At 42.7% G+C, this 19874-nt stretch overlaps 1 protein-coding gene across 1 annotated transcript in view; it reads right to left on the bottom strand.

Annotated features, from left to right (window-relative positions):
* Positions 1-19874, bottom strand: part of TMPRSS3 (transmembrane serine protease 3) — a 34078-nt gene that overhangs the window by 3503 nt on the left and 10701 nt on the right. Inside the window, exons 8-11 of the mRNA XM_048835427.2 lie at positions 8700-8865; positions 6692-6861; positions 4486-4581; positions 3202-3344 (exon numbers count right to left, since the gene is read on the bottom strand). Of these exons, the coding sequence (XP_048691384.2) occupies positions 3202-3344; positions 4486-4581; positions 6692-6861; positions 8700-8865 (575 nt within the window). The remainder of the gene's footprint in view (positions 1-3201; positions 3345-4485; positions 4582-6691; positions 6862-8699; positions 8866-19874) is intronic.

Here is a 19874-nt window from a genome sequence, read left to right as displayed (position 1 = left end):
GGTAGCATTTCCTTTGTTTATTATGGTCACGTCTAGGAACTAACCAAGATTGAAGCCCCATTCTGCCATTAACTGTATGAACACAGAATAATAGATGTGACTAGTCAAATTCCTGATCGACAGTGCTACTAGTATGTCCATGGTTTGACAATTATGACAATACTTGAAGGCATTCTAACTATCCCATATCTATTAAGCCCATCTCTCTTTCTATTTAACTCAACACTGTCAGCAGTTCCAGAGGGAACTCTTTACGTCAGGGGATGCCACTTCCAAACATGAATATTCAATGCAAACAGCAGGGCTAGTAAACTGGTACATTTTATCCCTCTCCCTTGCCCTTCATTTGTGAGCTTCTTAGGGCAGAGCAGTATTACTAGTATTTCTCTATATTTAGACAGCACACACTAGTATATTGTGGGAGCTCATCATCATCACTAGGACAAATCCCAAAGGGATGTAGCCTCCTTGCAGATGAAGGGCCATCCAGGTCAAACTCTAGCTAGGTCCTTAAGATGGACTGGCTGGATATTCAGTTCATGTCCACCACTGGTGATCTTACTGTGCCAACAAAGCTTTTGGTAACCCTATGATCACTGGCCACATAGTGACACTCTTTGGTAAAGACACTTTGTAATTCATTGGTTTTGTGGGTGCTACCATAAAACAAATAATTAATGACTTTTGATCACTAATCTGGGCTGGATTTGAGACAGTGATCATAGAATCATAGAATCGTAGAATATCAGGGTTGGAAGGGACCTCAGGAGGTCATCTAGTCCAACCCCCTGCTCAAAGCAGGACCGATCCCCGACTAAATCATCCCAGACAGGGCTTTGTCAAGCCTGACCTTAAAAACTTCTAGGAAAGGAGATTCCACCACCTCCCTAGGTAACGCATTCCAGTGTTTCACCACCCTCGTAGTGAAAAAGTTTTTCTTAATATCCAACCTAAATCTCCCCCACTGTAACTTGAGACCATTACTCCTTGTTCTGTTATCTGCTACCACTGAGAACAGTCTAGAGCCATCCTCTTTGGAACCCCCTTTCAGGTAGTTGAAAGCAGCTATCAAATCCCCCCTCATTCTTCTCTTCTGAAGACTAAACATCCCCAGTTCCCTCAGCCTCTCCTCATAAGTCATGTGTTCCAGTCCCCTAATAATTTTTGTTGCCCTCCGCTGGACTCTTTCCAATTTTTCCACATCCTTCTTGTAGTGTGGGGCCCAAAACTGGACACCAGATGAGACCTCACCAATGTCGAATAGAGGGGAACGATCACGTCCCTCGATCTGCTGGCAATGCCCCTACTTATACATCCCAAAATACCATTGGCCTTCTTGGCAAAAAGGGCACACTGTTGACTCATATTCAACTTCTCGTCCACTGTAACCCCTACGTCCTTTTCTGCAGAACTGCTGCTGAGCCATTCGGTCCCTAGTCTGTAGCAGTGCATTGGATGCACCTTGTCCTTGTTGAACCTCATCAGATTTCTTTTGGCCCAATCCTCCAATTTGTCTAGGTCCCTCTGTATCCTATCCCTACCCTCCAGCATATCTACCACTCCTCCCAGTTTAGTGTCATCTGCAAACTTGCTGAGAGTGCAAACCACACCATCCTCCAGATCATTTATGAAGATATTGAACAAAACCGGCCTGTGGACCGACCCTTGGGGCACTCCACTTGATACCGGCTGCCAACTAGACATGGAGCCATTGATCACTACCTGTTGAGCCCGACAATCTAGCCAGCTTTCTATCCACCTTATAGTCCATTCATCCAGCCCATACTTCTTTAACTTGCTGGCAAGAATACTGTGGGAGACCGTGTCAAAAGCTTTGCTGAAGTCAAGGAACAACACGTCCACTGCTTTCCCTTCATCCACAGAGCCAGTTATCTCGTCATAGAAGGCAATTAGATTAGTCAGGCATGACTTGCCCTTCGTGAATCCATGCTGACTGTTCCTGATCACTTTCCTCTCCTCTAAGTGCTTCAGAATTGATTCCTTGAGGACCTGCTCCATGATTTTTCCAGGGACTGAGGTGAGGCTGACTGGCCTGTAGTTACCGGGATCCTCCTTCTTCCCTTTTTAAAGATGGGCACTACATTAGCCTTTTTCCAGTCATCTGGGATCTCCCCCGATTACCATGAGTTTTCAAAGATAATGGCCAATGGCTCTGCAATCACAGCCGCCAACTCCTTTAGTACTCGCAGATGCAACGCATCCGGCCCCATGGACTTGTGCTTGTCCAGCTTTTCTAAATACTCCCGAACCACTTCTTTCTCCACAGAGGGCTGGTCACCTTCTCCCCATGCTATGCTGCCCAGTGCAGCAGTCTGGGAGCTGACCTTGTTCGTGAAGACAGAGGCAAAGAAAGCATTGAGTACATTAGCTTTTTCCACATCCTCTGTCATTAGGTTGCCTCCCTCATTCAGTAAGGGGCCCACACTTTCCTTGACTTTCTTCTTGTTGCTAACATACCTGAAGAAACCCTTCTTGTTACTCTTAACATCTCTTGCTAGCTGCAATTCCAGGTGTGATTTGGCCTTCCTGATTTCACTCCTTGAAGCCCGAGCAATATTTTTATACTCATCCCTGGTCATTTGTCCAATCTTCCACTTCTTGTAAGCTTCTTTTTTGTATTTAAGATTTGTATTTGTATTTGTGATTTATAGATATTGTGAAACACTCCATAGTTCATTACCAATCCTCTGAGTTATCTAGTTTTAGTTTTTCCAAATCTAGTTCTCTTCCAGATTTACACATTTCCATTTCTCACTTGAGTCAGTCAGCAAAGTGAAAGGCTCTTGTTGCTGTATGTTAACCATGGAGTTTCTGCACCTTGCAGCTCTTATGAGCTGTTTTAAGTGAGAACTCTTCACCTTGCCAGTGGTTGTGAGCAGGGCACAGAGTGGATGGCACCGTGCTTAAGCACATCAGAGAAGTTTGAAAATATCTTAAGTACATTTTTCTTTAGAACTGTAAATTTACCTTCTGCTCTAGCTGGTAAAGTACACAGATTAAAAGAAGGAAGGGAGCCATACTTTCTGAATGCAAACAGTCACAGTATCTCGTATACACACATAATAAAAATCTGCAAATATTTTCTGAGAAAAAGGCAGGGAGTTGTCTCCTGATAATGTATTACTCTTATTTTTACAACCAGTGTTAACCAATACAATTGTAGTTAAGAAACTTCCATACCTGGCAGGTGTCCACACCTCCCTTTAAAAAACCTGCACAAAGCATTGAAGAGGTTATGATTCCCCCATAGACGTCCCTGTGGTTGCAAACCTTATTAGAAATCAAAGGAACACCAGCAAAATTCAAGGTCTCTGAAGTATCACCTGTTTAAAAACATAAATAATGCTCTTCTTTTTAAAGTCCTACAGTTTTTACAGTGCTATTATTTCCTTGAAACCAATGTCCTATAGTAAAGAACAAAAGTTTAAGGATATGAAGAATTAGCAAGACAAGGATAAAAGAATATGGTTTAAGCTTAACATGATAATACGCAAACAGGAAATCTAGACATCCTGCCACTTGCCTACATTACCCACTAATGAGCCACAGCATATAGCTGTGAAAGTTGGGCATTATGTAGTTCTACAAACTTGACAGCTGATGGTGATATAAAGAACTTTAGAGCCAGTCAAACTGTTCATTACAAACAATACTGGTTAATTCAGCCCTCTGTTTAGTTGGCAGATTATTTGAAAATAAGCCTAATTTTCTTTGAGTATATTCATAATTTGTAACTATTGACCAAATTGTTTGGATAAATGGTTTCCACAATAGGTGTTGTTCACAAACTATGCTTTGACTGTTTGCTGTTCACGTTGTATGGTTGGTTGCCTCTCTCTCTTCCTTTGATTTTCTGAAGGCACCTCTCGCCTTGGCTTTACCTAGGTCCCATAGTGTTTCTGCTCTCTGACTGAATTATTGAAACGTTTTAAAGAGGTGACTAATGAACAGTAAGTGCCCTTCCAGTGTGAGTATTCAAAAACGTTCACTTTCATGGAGTGATTCATCCGGTGGTTGATGAATGTGATGACCCCTATGATTCAGAGTAAAGTGAACTCTTGTTACACATGTTTTCTTTGTTATCCAGCCAGCTCTAAAGTACATCAATGTAGACAATGTACATTGGATCCTTGGAATCATGCTATACTTCCTCTACTTGAGGTTAGAAACAAAGAAACCAATCAAATTAGGTAAATTAATAATACTCTGGGTGGTATTTGGTAGAGACGAAATTTAGCCCTGTGCAAAGCCCTACTTTGAGGCTTTAAGTGGTGCATCTGCTTTTTTTGGACCCGCTGCACAGGGGTGAATTTGACCCTAAATTATTCCTATATTTAGGAATAGCTTTGCTTTCCAGATTTTTCTGACGATTTAATGCTGTAACTGCAACTGCCAAACACTGTACTTATTCCACATGACTTTTTTTAGTGCATATCATTTACAGTGGACATTAAAAATACCCACCTCCTTCTTCTCTGGCTCCCCATCCTGATATCCAGCACATTTTCCCTTCTGGAAAATGTTCACCAAAATTAGGCAGACAAATTGGTTCTATCAGGCCTATTTAAAAAAAAAAACAATTGCTCTTAAAACATGCAGAGGAAGACCTACATGGGGGTGGGGTGGTACTTGTATTCATATGTGTATTATTCCATATATCTGATTCTGATCTCCTTGGTAAAATGCTTTGAGATCTACTGATGAAAAGTGCTATTTAAGTACTATTATTATTACATATAAAATAATTGAGTCAGAGCCTCAGCTAGCGTAAATCAATTTACGCTCACTGGGGATATGTCTTGAAATGTTTAAAACAAGAAAGTGTAACTTCAGAAAAGCTGTAGCTGCACTAAATGTGTATTTGATAGGAACCGCTCTAAAGCTGCTATAATGCCAGATCTGGAAGGCTGTTTTTTTTAACTATCACTCAGTCTTTACCTCAATGAGAGTTTTATGCCTGAGTAAGGGCTTCAAGGTTTGCCTCGAGGTAAACATGTAATGAAAATCAATCCATCTAAAAAATAGAATAGTCTCCTCCCACACGCAAAATCCAAAACTGCATCTAAAAACAGTATATACCATTTTACTTGCTAAAGTACATATTTAGTAACCTATGTATAAGTCATGGGAGCACACCACTGCCCTCTACTGACTAGACTGTCGGGGCTCTGCAAGTGCTTTTATCTTTCTTCAGTCAGCTGAATATATAGGCTTAGGATTTGGGGCATTGAATGTTGTGCGATTTATTTGATGCACTTTACCAGTGAGTGTGGTATCACTGTATGTCTGCAGCTGCAGATCGCGACGTGTTTAAAGAAACTGGCAGTAAGAAAGGAGAGTTTTCATCGCACAAATACTAGTAGCACTCAGGGGCTCACAAACAGTTCAGTTCTCCAGCTTGAATTTGTCTCTGTGCAAAGCATCCGGCCACAAGTGTGTAGCCTTCCAAGTTCCCTTTAGATACATTCCAGCTGTTCTGATCATATTGTGAATACATTTCGGAGATGGTCATGTACTGCAGAATGCTTATAATCTTGATACTATCCTAAACTTTTTTTTTAAATACAGTAGTTGAGATTTTGAAAAAAACCTGAAGCTTAATTTTTATTTAACAGCAGAGTAGATATGGTTTCTAAAGAAGAGCCAATTGGGGAACTAGAAAATATGGAGCTGAGAAGCGACAACATTTGTAGAACTACCCCCATGAAGAAAGGCATCATCTTTGGGGAGATATTTATAGAGTATTTGAAAACAGCACGATGCTCTTTTTACCAATGGTTCTGTATTTTGGTTCACCAGCCATGTCAGTTGAAGTTGGCAGCCTGATCTGAAAGTTAGAGTGATGTTTGTTTTGTTTTTAATTTAAATGCATCACTTTATTTTAATTGTCTCGACTTTTATTTGAAATGTTAATACTCTTGAAAGGTGCCAGATTCAAAGGCTCGGGCACTGCCCACCTCCATATATTCACAGACATTAGCGGGGGCACAGGCAGGCCGGGCACAGGGAAATTAGCAGGGGCACAGGCAGCATAAACTTCACACTTTAGTCTCACCTGTGAGCTGGAAGGGTGAGAGGCTAGCTCATTTCTACCAGGGATGGAAAAACTAGTTTGGAAGAATAAGAATAAATGGTTCAGATAAGTAGCTTCCTCTCTCTGTGTGATTTCCAGCAGCCCACATAGCTTTGATATTCATGTGTTAAAATGGTGACCACTGTAAGTAGTATATAAATGGACTGGCAATATTTTAAAGACTAGTTTGTGTCTTTTAATGATAAAGATGATAAAGTATGAGCAGACAGCTCTGCTTTGCAACTGCTTTGAAGTAGACAGGAGTCTGCCCTTCAAAGTTCAGATCCAGTTTGGATCCAAATCAGAATTTCTCCAGAAGTCTGGCTCGGGGTTCCTGTTATAAGGCCCATTATAGACATACGCCTGAGCTGCAGTGTTTGAATGTGGATTGGATCTGAACTGCCCCAAAACTCATTGCAGGTTCCCCATTGAAGGTGACAGGAGTTTTGCACTGACTTCCAGAGGAGCCAGGGTTTCTCCCCAGTGTTCTGATTCAAGCCCATCTGTGCTTCAGAAGCTTTTCTGGTCTGTATCACTAGAAATTACCCCGCGCTTTTAATTTAAAAAAAGAGAAAAAAACAAAGGGGAAAAAATTACCATTGAGAGCAAGTGGTGCTGCCAGCTTCATCAGTGCAATATCATTCCCCATCGCTTTGGGTTTATAATTTCTATGGTATATAATTTTTTCCACTGAATATGGATTAACTGAAGTGCCTGGTTGAGTCACAAAGCCCGCCTGCACGCTCCATGAGCTAGGCAAGTACAAACTGAAACAAAGAGGCAGGAGGGAGAAAACTTTTATAAATGTCAAGTTTTAAAATTGGCGACTGCACCTGCATGCCAAATTAATAGCTATAGGACTCGGAATATTTATACTCTACACTACTTTTCTAGCTATCTGTTAATATCCGCCATGTTTTAAACGTCACTTCATAAATAAACATACATACAGTCATAGGCATTGACTCCATGCTCCAGCTCTGGAGCACCCACTGGCACCCCCCCATTCAAATCCTCCCCCCTCCCCTCAGCACCTCCCGCCTGCTGTGATCAGCTGTTCAGCGGCGTGCAGGAGGCCCTGTAGGGAGGGTAAGGAGCGAGGGGGGCACACTCAGGGGAGGGGACAGACTGATGCTGGGTGGAGCGGGGGTGGCAAGAGGCAGGTGGGGCAGGGGTAGGAAAGGACAGGGGTTTGGGGGAAGGGGTGGAGTAGGGGCAGGGCCTGGGGTGTGGCCAGGGTCGAACATCCCTGGCAACTTAGAAAGACGGCACGTCTGCGTCCAGTGACTAGCTGAGTACACATACATGTATATGTGTATATATAGATATATATCTCAAATTACACTAATGCTCTAAAGGCTGCGCTGGCTCCCTATCAGTTTGATGCAGTTTAAGATCTTGATTTTCTCTATAAACACTTATGTGGTTTTGCATCCTGCCTACTTGAAAAACCACCTCTCTCCCTGTGTGACACCAGAGTGGTTGAGATAGTCACTAGATTTATTTAAGAGGGCTAGTAGCATGGCATTTTCAGTGGACAGACCTGCATTCTGGAACTCACTTCTGTCACTAGTTCACCACTATTCATTTCTGCTGATCTTCAGGGCATGCGGTAATTCCAATCTCTTCTAGGATTTAGCCTGTGATGCTAATCATGGGTTAGCTAGATTGCTGGGTGGGGGCTCAGGAGATGTGTGTTCAGTTCCTGGCTCTACTACGGATTCTCTGTGAAATATTGAACAAGTCACAAATCCTTAACCTGTGAGTTCCTAGAAGTAAGGATGGGAGCCTTCCGATGCTGGCATGCAAACAAGATCTCTCATTGGGAGACTATTCTCATTACACATAAGGAAGGGGAACAGGTTTAATATTACTCTAAGAAGAAAAATCTAAGCAAGTCTTTACCCATTTACAGTTTTCACACTAGACTGTAAGCAGTCCTACAATTAACTGATTTTGGACAAGCTAAAATGGTCTCATAAAATAATTTGGAGATTGTGAATATAAGAATCGTCAGGTACAAATTCCTCCTAAATTATTAAGTCTTATGCAATATGGTCAAAATGTTCAAACTTGAGTGCCTAAAGTCAGGCACCTAAATGAATACTTAGGCTTGGTTTTTCAAACTTACTAAAGATGACCTCACTGTTCAGAAGAACATGATTTCATGCATGTTCAGAATCTCAGAAAATCAGGCCACTTATTTTAGGATTGATTTGATACCTAATTTCAGGTGTCCCAGGTTAGCAATTTTGGCCTACGGCCTGATTTGTTCAGAGGTACTGTGCACCCACAGTTCTCATTTACATCCAAAGGAGATTGAGTGTTCAGATCCTCTGAAAATAAGGCCCAATTTCCCAGATGTGACCTCAGATTTTGATGTCACAACAGTTAGACCATTATTAGTGTATGCATTTTTTCAACAGGTGCCCTCTTTATACAGTAACACGTGAGATACTTTCATTGGAGGAAGTAAAATAAGGATAACACTTTGCTCCTGTGCAGAACTGTTCTTCAAAGTCATTTGTCGTTTGTCGTTCTGTTTCCTTTATCCTTCCCCTGCATGAAAGCAACTATCCACAAGGTAAGTAGATAAGATACTTACTCATAAACACAGTGGGCTGCTGTGACAATCCACCATGGGGTGATGATGGATCCTCCACACAGATGGAATCCTTGAAATTGAAGGCTGACCTGCCATGGCCATTGCCAGGGCAATGATGCATTTCCACCGACTATACGGGAGGAGTACCTGGACCTAGTACCACACTCTGCATGGATGGGAGAGTATTATAAACATGGTAAGCACAATCCTATCTGTGTGAAACACAACTTTATTCCTTACTTTTTGAATTCCAGCTGTTCTCAGTCCCTTCCATGTCAGACAGTCTTCACAGTAGATGTTCCCCATCCTCCAACTGAAGGCAGACCATGTCTTGGCTCTGAGCCTGGGATTAGGACCACACCTCAGGAAGAACTCCCCAGAATTCTGTGCCTCCAAGCAGTACACACAGCAGGCTCCAGGGCTCCCTTTGGAGCAGAGCTTTCACAGGATTTTTAAAAAGATTTTAACTAAATGTCTCTCAGTAGTTTCTTTTCTCCATCATTGGCTTCAAGGTTGTTCTCCTCAAAACTGCTAAACTCAAAAAAACCCAGAACAGACAAACAACACCCCCCCCACACACACACACTTTCCCCATTCCTTTGGCTTTTTCTCCCCTCAGAATGGTAGACATCCAGCAGGCCACAGGAGCTCAGCTCCCAGTTGGTCTGTGGGTGAGGTCCAGGTTAAGACAGTGGAACAGACCACCATGAAACCAGTTTCAAGCTCTCCTAAGGGCAAGGTCCCCACCAAGACAGTAGAGCAGGCCACATCAAAGCTCCTTTCACTGAGACCAGACCAAAGACTGTGTTGTAGAGCATTGTGGGTAAAGTTCAAAGTCCCCACTGCATCTGCCTCAGGTATTGGACCCCTGTTCCCACAACTTGCAGATGAAGCAGGAAAGTTTCACTGGAACCTCCTGAATTTCAAGGGAATGCAAGGCTCCCACATCACAACCAGGAAGAAAGAAATGCCTGCTCACAGACAGGTCTATGCCCAGGTGATCGAGAAGGCCACAAAGTATCCTCCCTTCCCACAAGTTGCCTGCAACCTTTCTGATACCAATGAGTAATTTCTCTCCAATGGCTCTGGCTCACCCCTCCATTCTTCTTGGTCCCCCACTCAGCCCCCACTCAGCCCAGACCCAGCATCAAGGTATGGAATGATGTGATTCAGATTAGAGCTGGTTGGGAATTTTTTGATGGAAACACTTTTAGTCAAAAAGCACCAACTTATTGAAACCAAAACTGTTTGCAAGAAAGACTTGGTTTTGACAATTTTTTCAAATAAAAAAGAATGTTGAAATTTTTTTTTTTAAATTGTCAGTGTTCCATTTGGGCATTTTCTAAATGAAAAAAAAATCTAGTTTTCTGGTTAGAGATGACTTTTTTTGTAATTTAAACTAACTACAGTAAAATACATTAAAATGGTTTCATTCTGGTATTGATATTTTGAAGTTATAGAAACAAAATGTTTCACTTGACCTGCCCCGGAATTCTTTTTGGGTATTAGATATTTCAGCCTAATTTGCAACTGGAACATCTTTTGATATCTCAATTTTTTTCACAGAACAGGAAAACAGTTCCCCATCCAGCTCTAATTCAAATCTCCTTACATGTGAGATGGACCTACCTCCTCTCCTTTTCCAGCCTCCAGGGGTTCCATAAGCAACAATAAAGTGGATATGATTTTCCTAAGGGAGACATGTGGGATACATGCCTGCAGACTGTCCTTTCAATCTCCCTGGTAACGCACTCTCCCCTCACAGGCTCCCTCCCCCTTGGTCTCAGGGGTTTGGCTGAGGGACTGGTGAAGGATATTGCTCACAATCAGGAGAGAGTCTCCCCTCTAGATCCTCTAAAGAGAAGGAGAAATCTCTACAGATGGGACTTTGAGCAACATATCTCAGATTCTTAGCTAAGCATGCAGAATTAATCACAAAGGGGTGTTTATCTTCATAGGTGCTTCTATTTTTAGAAAATGAAACCAAAGGGGAAAAAAAGCCTTGAAAAGTTGAAGAGCGGTATAATTCTTCCTCACCTAGCTTATGAGGGTGTGATTAAGGTGAAGTGGGAATTCCCTATAAAGACATACCTATACCTAAGGACTAAAAGATCTTCATAACTCTGCTTGTTAGGCCTGCTTCAGTTTCTTAGTAAAGGGCATTGTCATATCATCTGAGAGATTAGTCCTGCCAAACCCACAGAAAGGAGAATAAGATCATCACTCAGTCTAAACTTGGATACAAAAGCCTCATATTGGCTACAGTTTCTTATTATGAAGATCATGCTCAACTGGGAGGCCATCTTGAGCCTGCACAAAACAAAACAGGAAGAAAAACATGAGAAAATTGCAGGCTAACATTGATAGTCTTCCAAATATTTTGTTGGTAAGCACTTTGGGGAGCATGAAGACAAAGCAGCCACTGAGGCATTAGACAAGGGAATAAGTTCCACCCTACTTCCAGTGAGAATTTCTGAACTACCTTGTCTAGGCAGGTGTTCCCTTTGAACCTGCTGCTCCTCCACGTTCCAGTGTAGTGATTACCCATTAGGAGGATGTCATTGCTGCCTTTCCTGAGACCAATGCTGGGAGTCTATAGAAAAGTATCAAACCCCAAAAGCTTCTTTTGGGGCTCTCAAGTCTGAGCAGATTTATCCCTCCCTCACCCCATGAGGGGTGCTTCAGGGTGGGCCCTCATCTGGGAGTGAACCACTTCACAAAGCAAGTGCTGGAGTCAGGAAAGGATATCCAACAGAACATACTCTTATTCCCCAAACTCAGGTTTATTCTTTTCCGCAAAGTAAATTAAAATATATCAACATTATCAACGAGACCATCTGTAATATCAGAAGATGAAGGTGCAATAGTTCATCTCCCATGCATTGGAACAATAGTGTTAGCCAATACGTATATGTTATGTTGACCAAATTATATTACGTTTTTCCCACAATACTGTTCACTTCTGCTCACTCATGTCAAGATATATGTCCCACAGCTTTGGGAAAGCCAGCTTTAGGCTCTGAAAAATATGAAATCTATCAAAGACAAAATATATTCATTCTGTGTCCTGGTAGAAGTTGGTAGTTACTTTCACAGATAACTGGATTAAATTAATTAAAAACCGGCTAACTGACGGATCTCAACATTTAATTGTAAACAGGAAATCATCATCAATTGGATGTGTTTCCAGTGGGGTCCCACAGGAATCGGTTCTTCACCCTATGCTATTTAACATCTTTATCAATGACCTGGACGAAAACATAAAATCATCACTGGTAGAGTTTACAGATGACACAAAAATTGGGGGAGTGGTTAATAATGAAGAGGCCCCATTAATTGATTCAGAGCAATCTGGATTGCTTGATAAACTGGGCACAAGCAAACTGTGTATTTTAATACAGCTAACTGTAAATGTATATATCAGGGGACAAAAAAGCCCAGGATGAAGCCCAGGATGCTTATAGGATGAAGGACTCACTGGTAAGCAGTGATTCTGAAAAAAGATTTGAGGGTCCTGATGAATAATCAGCTGAACATGAACTCCCCATGTGATGCTGTGGCCAAAGAGCTAATGTGATCATGGGATGCATAAACAGGGGAATATGGAGTATGAATAGAGAAGTTATTTTACCTCTATTTGGCATTGGTGTGACTGCTGCTGGAATACTGTGTCCAGTTCTGGTGCCTTCAGTTCGAGAAATATGTTGATAAGTTGGAGAGAGTTCAAAGAAGAGCCACAAGAATGATTAAAGGATTAGAAACCATACCATATAGTGATAGACTCAAAGAGCTCAATCTATTGAATTTAACAAATAGAAGGTTAAGGGGTTTGATTACTTGATTACCATCTATAAGTATCTACATAGGGAACAAATATTTAATGGGATCTTCAATCTAGTGGAGAAAAGTATAGCACGGTCCAATGTCTGGAAGTTGAAGCTAGGCAAATTTATACTGGAAAGAATGTGTACATTTTTAACAGTGAGAGTAACTAACCATTGAAACAGTTTACAAAGTATTGGGGTGGCTTCTACATCACTGATGATTTTTAAATCAAAATTGGATGTTTATCTAAAAGATCTGCTCTAGGAACTATTTTGGAAAATTCTTTAGCCTGCATTATACAGAAGGTCAGACTAGGTGATCTCAGTGGTTCCTTCTGGCCTTGCAATGTAGTATCCAAAACAGAGATAAGGAAAGGTACGCGGTACCAGAAAAACAAGAAAACAAACTAATTCGTAAATTTTAGTCTTGGGTGATATACAGAGTGCTTTTAGCTCATAACAGCTATGATATAAATAATAGGTAGGTTTGGGGGACATATTTTGGAGCACACCTTCTGTGTAAGGGGTACTGAATGCTGGGAGAACTGCTACCCAAAAGGTCTGATAACATATTAACTCTTTCCTTTCTGTATTGTACTGCTTTGTCTTTATAAACCCCAGATGATGCTCCATCCTCCTAACTGGCCATTAGGCTACTGCGACAGTGGCCGGAGCCCTGGACACTTTAAATTGCTGCCGGAGCCCCGGGCAGTGCGGAAGGGCTGGCTGGAAAGGCTGACCACCAGCTCATCCCTTTTACCCGAGCCTCTGCTCCTTCTGCCTGAGGCCCTGCCCCTTCCAGGGGCCCAGAGCCAGGCCCCCATAGAGGTAAGACATTTATGTTATTTTCACCCCTGGCCTAGAGGGAGTCAGGTCTGATGAATCAGAACCAGCAAAGGAAAGGAGAGCTTCTTGGGAGAGAGTCTGCATGGATCAGAAAGTTCTGCAGATCCTGGGAAGTGGGAGGAGTTGGTTAGAAGGCCAGTGGAGGGGCTACTTTGCTGACTGTCCCATGCTAGGGAGCCAGTGGTGGGAGGCTGAAAAGGGCTGAAAGCTAGAAGCCAGTGTAGGGGATAGCCATCTGACCTGCCTGAGCCAGAAAGCCAAGGCCAGAGAACCATGAAGTGGCTTGAAGGCTGAGAGCATTTGGTGGGGGGGGGGGGGAAGGGAGGGGGCGGTACCTGCTGGCTCTCAGAGCCAGAGAGCTGAAGATGGAGGGAGAGAGGTCTTAAGAGTGAGGAAGAGGTGTGGTGATGGATGCCAGAGCTGTACTGAGCACTGGAGTGTAGTGAATGATTCTAGGATGTAGTGAAAGATGCTGAGGTTGTTTGTGATGTACTGTTGAGACTATGATTATGGGACACGGGTAATGGTTTCTATGCACAGGGCTTTTGTTTGTAATTAATCCACCCCACAAGGGCTATCTTTATACTCAGATAGACTGGTTGTGAATTAGTGGGGACTCTGATGGAGGGGAAACTGAGGCAGGTGTATGGCATGGCATGCTGGCAGAAGGTGCTCCAATCAGGACCACCCTAGCACACTGCCCCACTTCATGAAACTTAGAGAGAATCATAGATAGTTGCATTTGCTGAATAGTGGAGCCTATTTTAAGAACAGAGCTGTTTGGCTTTAGAAGAAGAAAAGGGAGGACAGATGGTATGTTCATTGTTAGACACCTGGTGGAAAAGAAGCTGGAGGGAAATGTCAAGCATAGTTGGACAATCCTTGATTTGGAGAAAGCATTTGAAAAAGTACCATACCTAGGAGACTGCTGGTGCCCCTGCTACAATTTGGGGTACTGGAAGATCTTAGGGTACCAGAGGATTTTGTCCAGATGGCAGTGGGTTTGTAGGATGGTTCCATGACAAAAGTGCAGACACCTTTCAGTGTAATAGAGGGTTTCAAGGTGAAGGCTGGACTACACCAGAGATCACTGCTTTCTTCATTACTATTCATAATTGTGATGTACTTCATAAGTAAGCAAATTCAAGAGGAAGGTGGTATAAAGTTGATCTATGCAAACAATATTGTGCTAATGGCCAGTAGTGAAGACAATTTGGTCGAAGTGACTGATGCTTGGAACAGGGAACAGAGAAAATGTGACCTCAAAATGAGTAAAGAAACAACTGAAGTCATGTGGACAACTTGCGGAGAACCAAGACAGATAAATATAACATGAAGAGCCAAGGCCTAAATCAGATTTCTGCATTTAAGTATCTTGGGGGCTCTTTAACAGCAAATGGAGAGATCAACAGAGAACTGCAAGCAAGGATGCTGAATGTGGGGGAAGTCTGATGCAGGATAAGTGAAGTGATTTATAATAAACAGATGCTCAGACTACTTAAGGGACAACGATACAAAACCTGGGGAAGAGCAGATCGTCTGTACAGATCAGAGACATGGGTGACCAAAGAGAGGCACTTGAGAAGACCTGACACCATTGAAATGAGATATTTGAGGGCAGTGAGAGGAGGACATTGCTGGACCATGAATAAAATGATGTAATTAGGAGCACGACCAAGGTCTGCGATATCAGAGAAGTTGCCATAGAGGAATGGAATGAGATGGTATCAGCATGTACAAAGAATGGATGAAGGGAATCCCATTAGGGAGGCATTTGAGAGTAGAATTCATAGGTGGAAAACAAGAGAAGAGCCAAGAAAATGGTTGAAACACTGTGTACAGGAAGATGCAGTGAATATGGAATGAATGTTCGACCAGCAAGCTTGGAAAAGACTGGTATGGCAACCTGACCCTAGCTAGCTGGGAAAAGGGGGAGAAAATATCTAGACTCCTCTATGACTTGGGTAGGATGTGGCTGAAGGAGAAGACATTTCTTGTTCTATGGACCATCACACACCCTCCTTCATTTGCAGCAGATAGTTCTTCGGGAACATGAGGTGTATATATAACTGTTGAAAGGGGAGAGAACTTTCAGCATTATTGAGAGAAGTAGCCTTATTCTTGTCTTGGGGAGAAGTTGTGTCTCTCTTTCTCAGAATTCTATGCCAAGAAGGAAAGTCAGGGTTGGCTGGCTCAACAAGACACACTTAAAACCAATGGAATTCAATCTAGACCATCTGGCATATCACAGGCCAGGTGTGAAGCCTAATGATGAACCTATTTGCATCCAAGACCAGCTGGAAAACCAAAAGAGGTACTACATGAGGAAGAGACATTCAAAAACAGAGGCTGTGGTCCCCTTATCTCAGAAGTAGACTAAAAGGCCTCCTTTATGTCTTTCCACCCCCTGCCACTAAGAGTGAAGATGGTAAAGGAGATGATGAAGGTATAAGCCACTGTGAAAATAATCACCACCTCATTAACCCTCAGGTCCTGGTTCTCAGACCTGATTTAAATGTAACTGAAACCTCTTCTCAAACTGCCAACACATGCACAAACAAAACACAGTGCAAACAGGACCTAGCTTAAACTAAAATCCAGTCCTGCCTAACTCATCAGCAGAAAGGAAGGAGCTACAGTCATTCTAAGAAGGTAATGAACATCCTTCTACCGTCTTGGTGGAAATTCCGTCTGATGTCTATGCATCACTTGGGATTTAGATGTTGGTGTTACAAGGGACACACATCAGGGCAAAGCCAGCTGAAGCAAAGGACTTTCTAGTCTTTTTACAATATGACCTGACCATGAGGCTCAAGAACAATGCTTTTTGGAAAGACAAGTTAGTGACTGCAGGCATATTGCCCTGTAAGAAACCTATGAGAATCTCGTATTACTGTCACATAACTGCAGGTTTCAGAGGAACAGCCGTGTTAGTCTGTATTCGCAAAAAGAAAAGGAGTACTTGTGGCACCTTAGAGACTAACCAATTTATTTGAGCATGAGCTTTCGTGAGCTACAGCTCACTTCATCAGATGTTTACCGTGGAAACTGCAGCAGACTTTATATACACACAGAGAATATGAAACAATACCTCCTCCCACCCCACTGTCCTGCTGGTAATAGCTTATCTAAAGTGATCAACAGGTGGGCCATTTCCAGCACAAATCCAGGTTTTCTCACCCTCCACCCCCCACACAAATTCACTCTCCTGCTGGTGCTAGCCCATCCAAAGTGACAACTCTTTACATAATCAAGTAGGGCTATTTCCTGCATAGATCAAGGTTTTCTCACATCCCCCCCACCCCCATACACACACAAACTCACTCTCCTGCTGGTAATAGCTCATCTAAACTGACCACTCTCCAAGTTTAAATCCAAGTTAAACTAGAACATCGGGGGGGGGGGGTAGGAAAAAACAAGAAGAAACAGGCTACCTTGCATAATGACTTAGCCACTCCCAGTCTCTATTTAAGCCTAAATTAATAGTATCCAATTTGCAAATGAATTCCAATTCAGCAGTTTCTCGCTGGAGTCTGGATTTGAAGTTTTTTTGTTTTAAGATAGCGACCTTCATGTCTGTGATTGCGTGACCAGAGAGATTGAAGTGTTCTCCGACTGGTTTATGAATGTTATAATTCTTGACATCTGATTTGTGTCCATTTATTCTTTTACGTAGAGACTGTCCAGTTTGACCAATGTACATGGCAGAGGGGCATTGCTGGCACATGATGGCATATATCACATTGGTGGATGTGCAGGTGAACGAGCCTCTGATAGTGTGGCTGATGTTATTAGGCCCTGTGATGGTGTCCCCTGAATAGATATGTGGGCACAATTGGCAACGGGCTTTGTTGCAAGGATAAGTTCCTGGGTTAGTGGTTCTGTTGTGTGGTATGTGGTTGTTGGTGAGTATTTGCTTCAGGTTGCGGGGCTGTCTGTAGGCAAGGACTGGCCTGTCTCCCAAGACTTGTGAGAGTGTTGGGTCATCCTTCAGGATAGGTTGTAGATCCTTAATAATGCGTTGGAGGGGTTTTAGTTGGGGGCTGAAGGTGACCGCTAGTGGCGTTCTGTTGTTTTCTTTGTTAGGCCTGTCCTGTAGTAGGTAACTTCTGGGAACTCTTCTGGCTCTATCAATCTGTTTCTTTACTTCTGCAGGTGGGTATTGTAGTTGTAAGAAAGCTTGACAGAGATCTTGTAGGTGTTTGTCTCTGTCTGAGGGGTTGGAGCAAATGCGGTTGTATCGCAGAGCTTGGCTGTAGACGATGGATCGTGTGGTGTGGTCAGGGTGAAAGCTGGAGGCATGCATCCATCGTCTACAGCCAAGCTCTGCGATACAACCGCATTTGCTCCAACCCCTCAGACAGAGACAAACACCTACAAGATCTCTGTCAAGCTTTCTTACAACTACAATACCCACCTGCAGAAGTAAAGAAACAGATTGATAGAGCCAGAAGAGTTCCCAGAAGTTACCTACTACAGGACAGGCCTAACAAAGAAAACAACAGAACGCCACTAGCGGTCACCTTCAGCCCCCAACTAAAACCCCTCCAACGCATTATTAAGGATCTACAACCTATCCTGAAGGATGACCCAACACTCTCACAAGTCTTGGGAGACAGGCCAGTCCTTGCCTACAGACAGCCCCGCAACCTGAAGCAAATACTCACCAACAACCACATACCACACAACAGAACCACTAACCCAGGAACTTATCCTTGCAACAAAGCCCGTTGCCAATTGTGCCCACATATCTATTCAGGGGACACCATCACAGGGCCTAATAACATCAGCCACACTATCAGAGGCTCGTTCACCTGCACATCCACCAATGTGATATATGCCATCATGTGCCAGCAATGCCCCTCTGCCATGTACATTGGTCAAACTGGACAGTCTCTACGTAAAAGAATAAATGGACACAAATCAGATGTCAAGAATTATAACATTCATAAACCAGTCGGAGAACACTTCAATCTCTCTGGTCACGCAATCACAGACATGAAGGTCGCTATCTTAAAACAAAAAAACTTCAAATCCAGACTCCAGCGAGAAACTGCTGAATTGGAATTCATTTGCAAATTGGATACTATTAATTTAGGCTTAAATAGAGACTGGGAGTGGCTAAGTCATTATGCAAGGTAGCCTGTTTCTTCTTGTTTTTTCCTACCCCCCCCCCCCCAGATGTTCTAGTTTAACTTGGATTTAAACTTGGAGAGTGGTCAGTTTAGATGAGCTATTACCAGCAGGAGAGTGAGTTTGTGTGTGTATGGGGGTGGGGGGGATGTGAGAAAACCTTGATCTATGCAGGAAATAGCCCTACTTGATTATGTAAAGAGTTGTCACTTTGGATGGGCTAGCACCAGCAGGAGAGTGAATTTGTGTGGGGGGTGGAGGGTGAGAAAACCTGGATTTGTGCTGGAAATGGCCCACCTGTTGATCACTTTAGATAAGCTATTACCAGCAGGACAGTGGGGTGGGAGGAGGTATTGTTTCATATTCTCTGTGTGTATATAAAGTCTGCTGCAGTTTCCACGGTAAACATCTGATGAAGTGAGCTGTAGCTCACGAAAGCTCATGCTCAAATAAATTGGTTAGTCTCTAAGGTGCCACAAGTACTCCTTTTCTTTTTGTCACATAACTGATTCTTGAAGACTAACTATTCTTATCAGTTCTCTGGCAATATGCAGATTCGTGTCATGATCTTAATCTATGTACTATACATTCTAATTGAAACCATATTTCAGCTTCACAGTTGGTAGGTCTCTTCCTTTTGTCACTGAAAATATCTTTTGGCTATTTGCCACCTCTTTGACAGGGGATTTTGGAGCTTGGTGTGCTCTCAATGAAACACTCTGTCAAATATGGTAATTAAGGAGGCCTCGATCCACAAGATTATCAACCCAAGGTCAATGCAATCTTCTTTATGTAATAGGAAGTGGTATTGTTGCCCTTCTGGTTGAATCCAAACATCTTAAGGAAGTAGAGAAGTTAGATATGAGCAGAGCCTAGTGCGGAATAAGGACTATATAGCAGAGGCATTCAAAGCCTCAGTTACAACTCTTCTCATTATTATACACTCAGTGAAAAGAATAGTGATTTTGTGGAGTGGAGGGCTCACACTCGTCTTATGCAGAGGTTTGAAAGAGTCCTACAGAATCTTCCATCCACATTTTCTCCAACACTATCAGGGCAAAATCCTTATCCCAGGTGATGCAGTGTTTGATAAAATGTTATGGAAAGGGGTGCCCCAATAACTTTTAAATTCCTTTTCAGTTCCTCATGGGTAAGTTGAATCCTGCCTCCCTTCCAAGAGATGATTTATTGCTTTCTGCATCCCACTGTGAAGACTGACATGGAGGGGTCTGGAAAAGGGAAAATTCTGTCTTACTTGTGAATTTTCATTTGAGGGTGCACCATGTCAGACAGCCTGACTCTCCCTCAGAGGATTGCATTATGTCCAATTTTTTTTCTGGCTATTGCTCACTTTTCAAGTAGTTTGGAAAGG

This window comes from Caretta caretta, chromosome 1 (assembly GCF_965140235.1).
Source record: "Caretta caretta isolate rCarCar2 chromosome 1, rCarCar1.hap1, whole genome shotgun sequence".
Lineage (NCBI taxonomy): Eukaryota > Metazoa > Chordata > Testudines > Cheloniidae > Caretta > Caretta caretta.
This window is presented reverse-complemented; position numbering and strand designations above follow the sequence as displayed.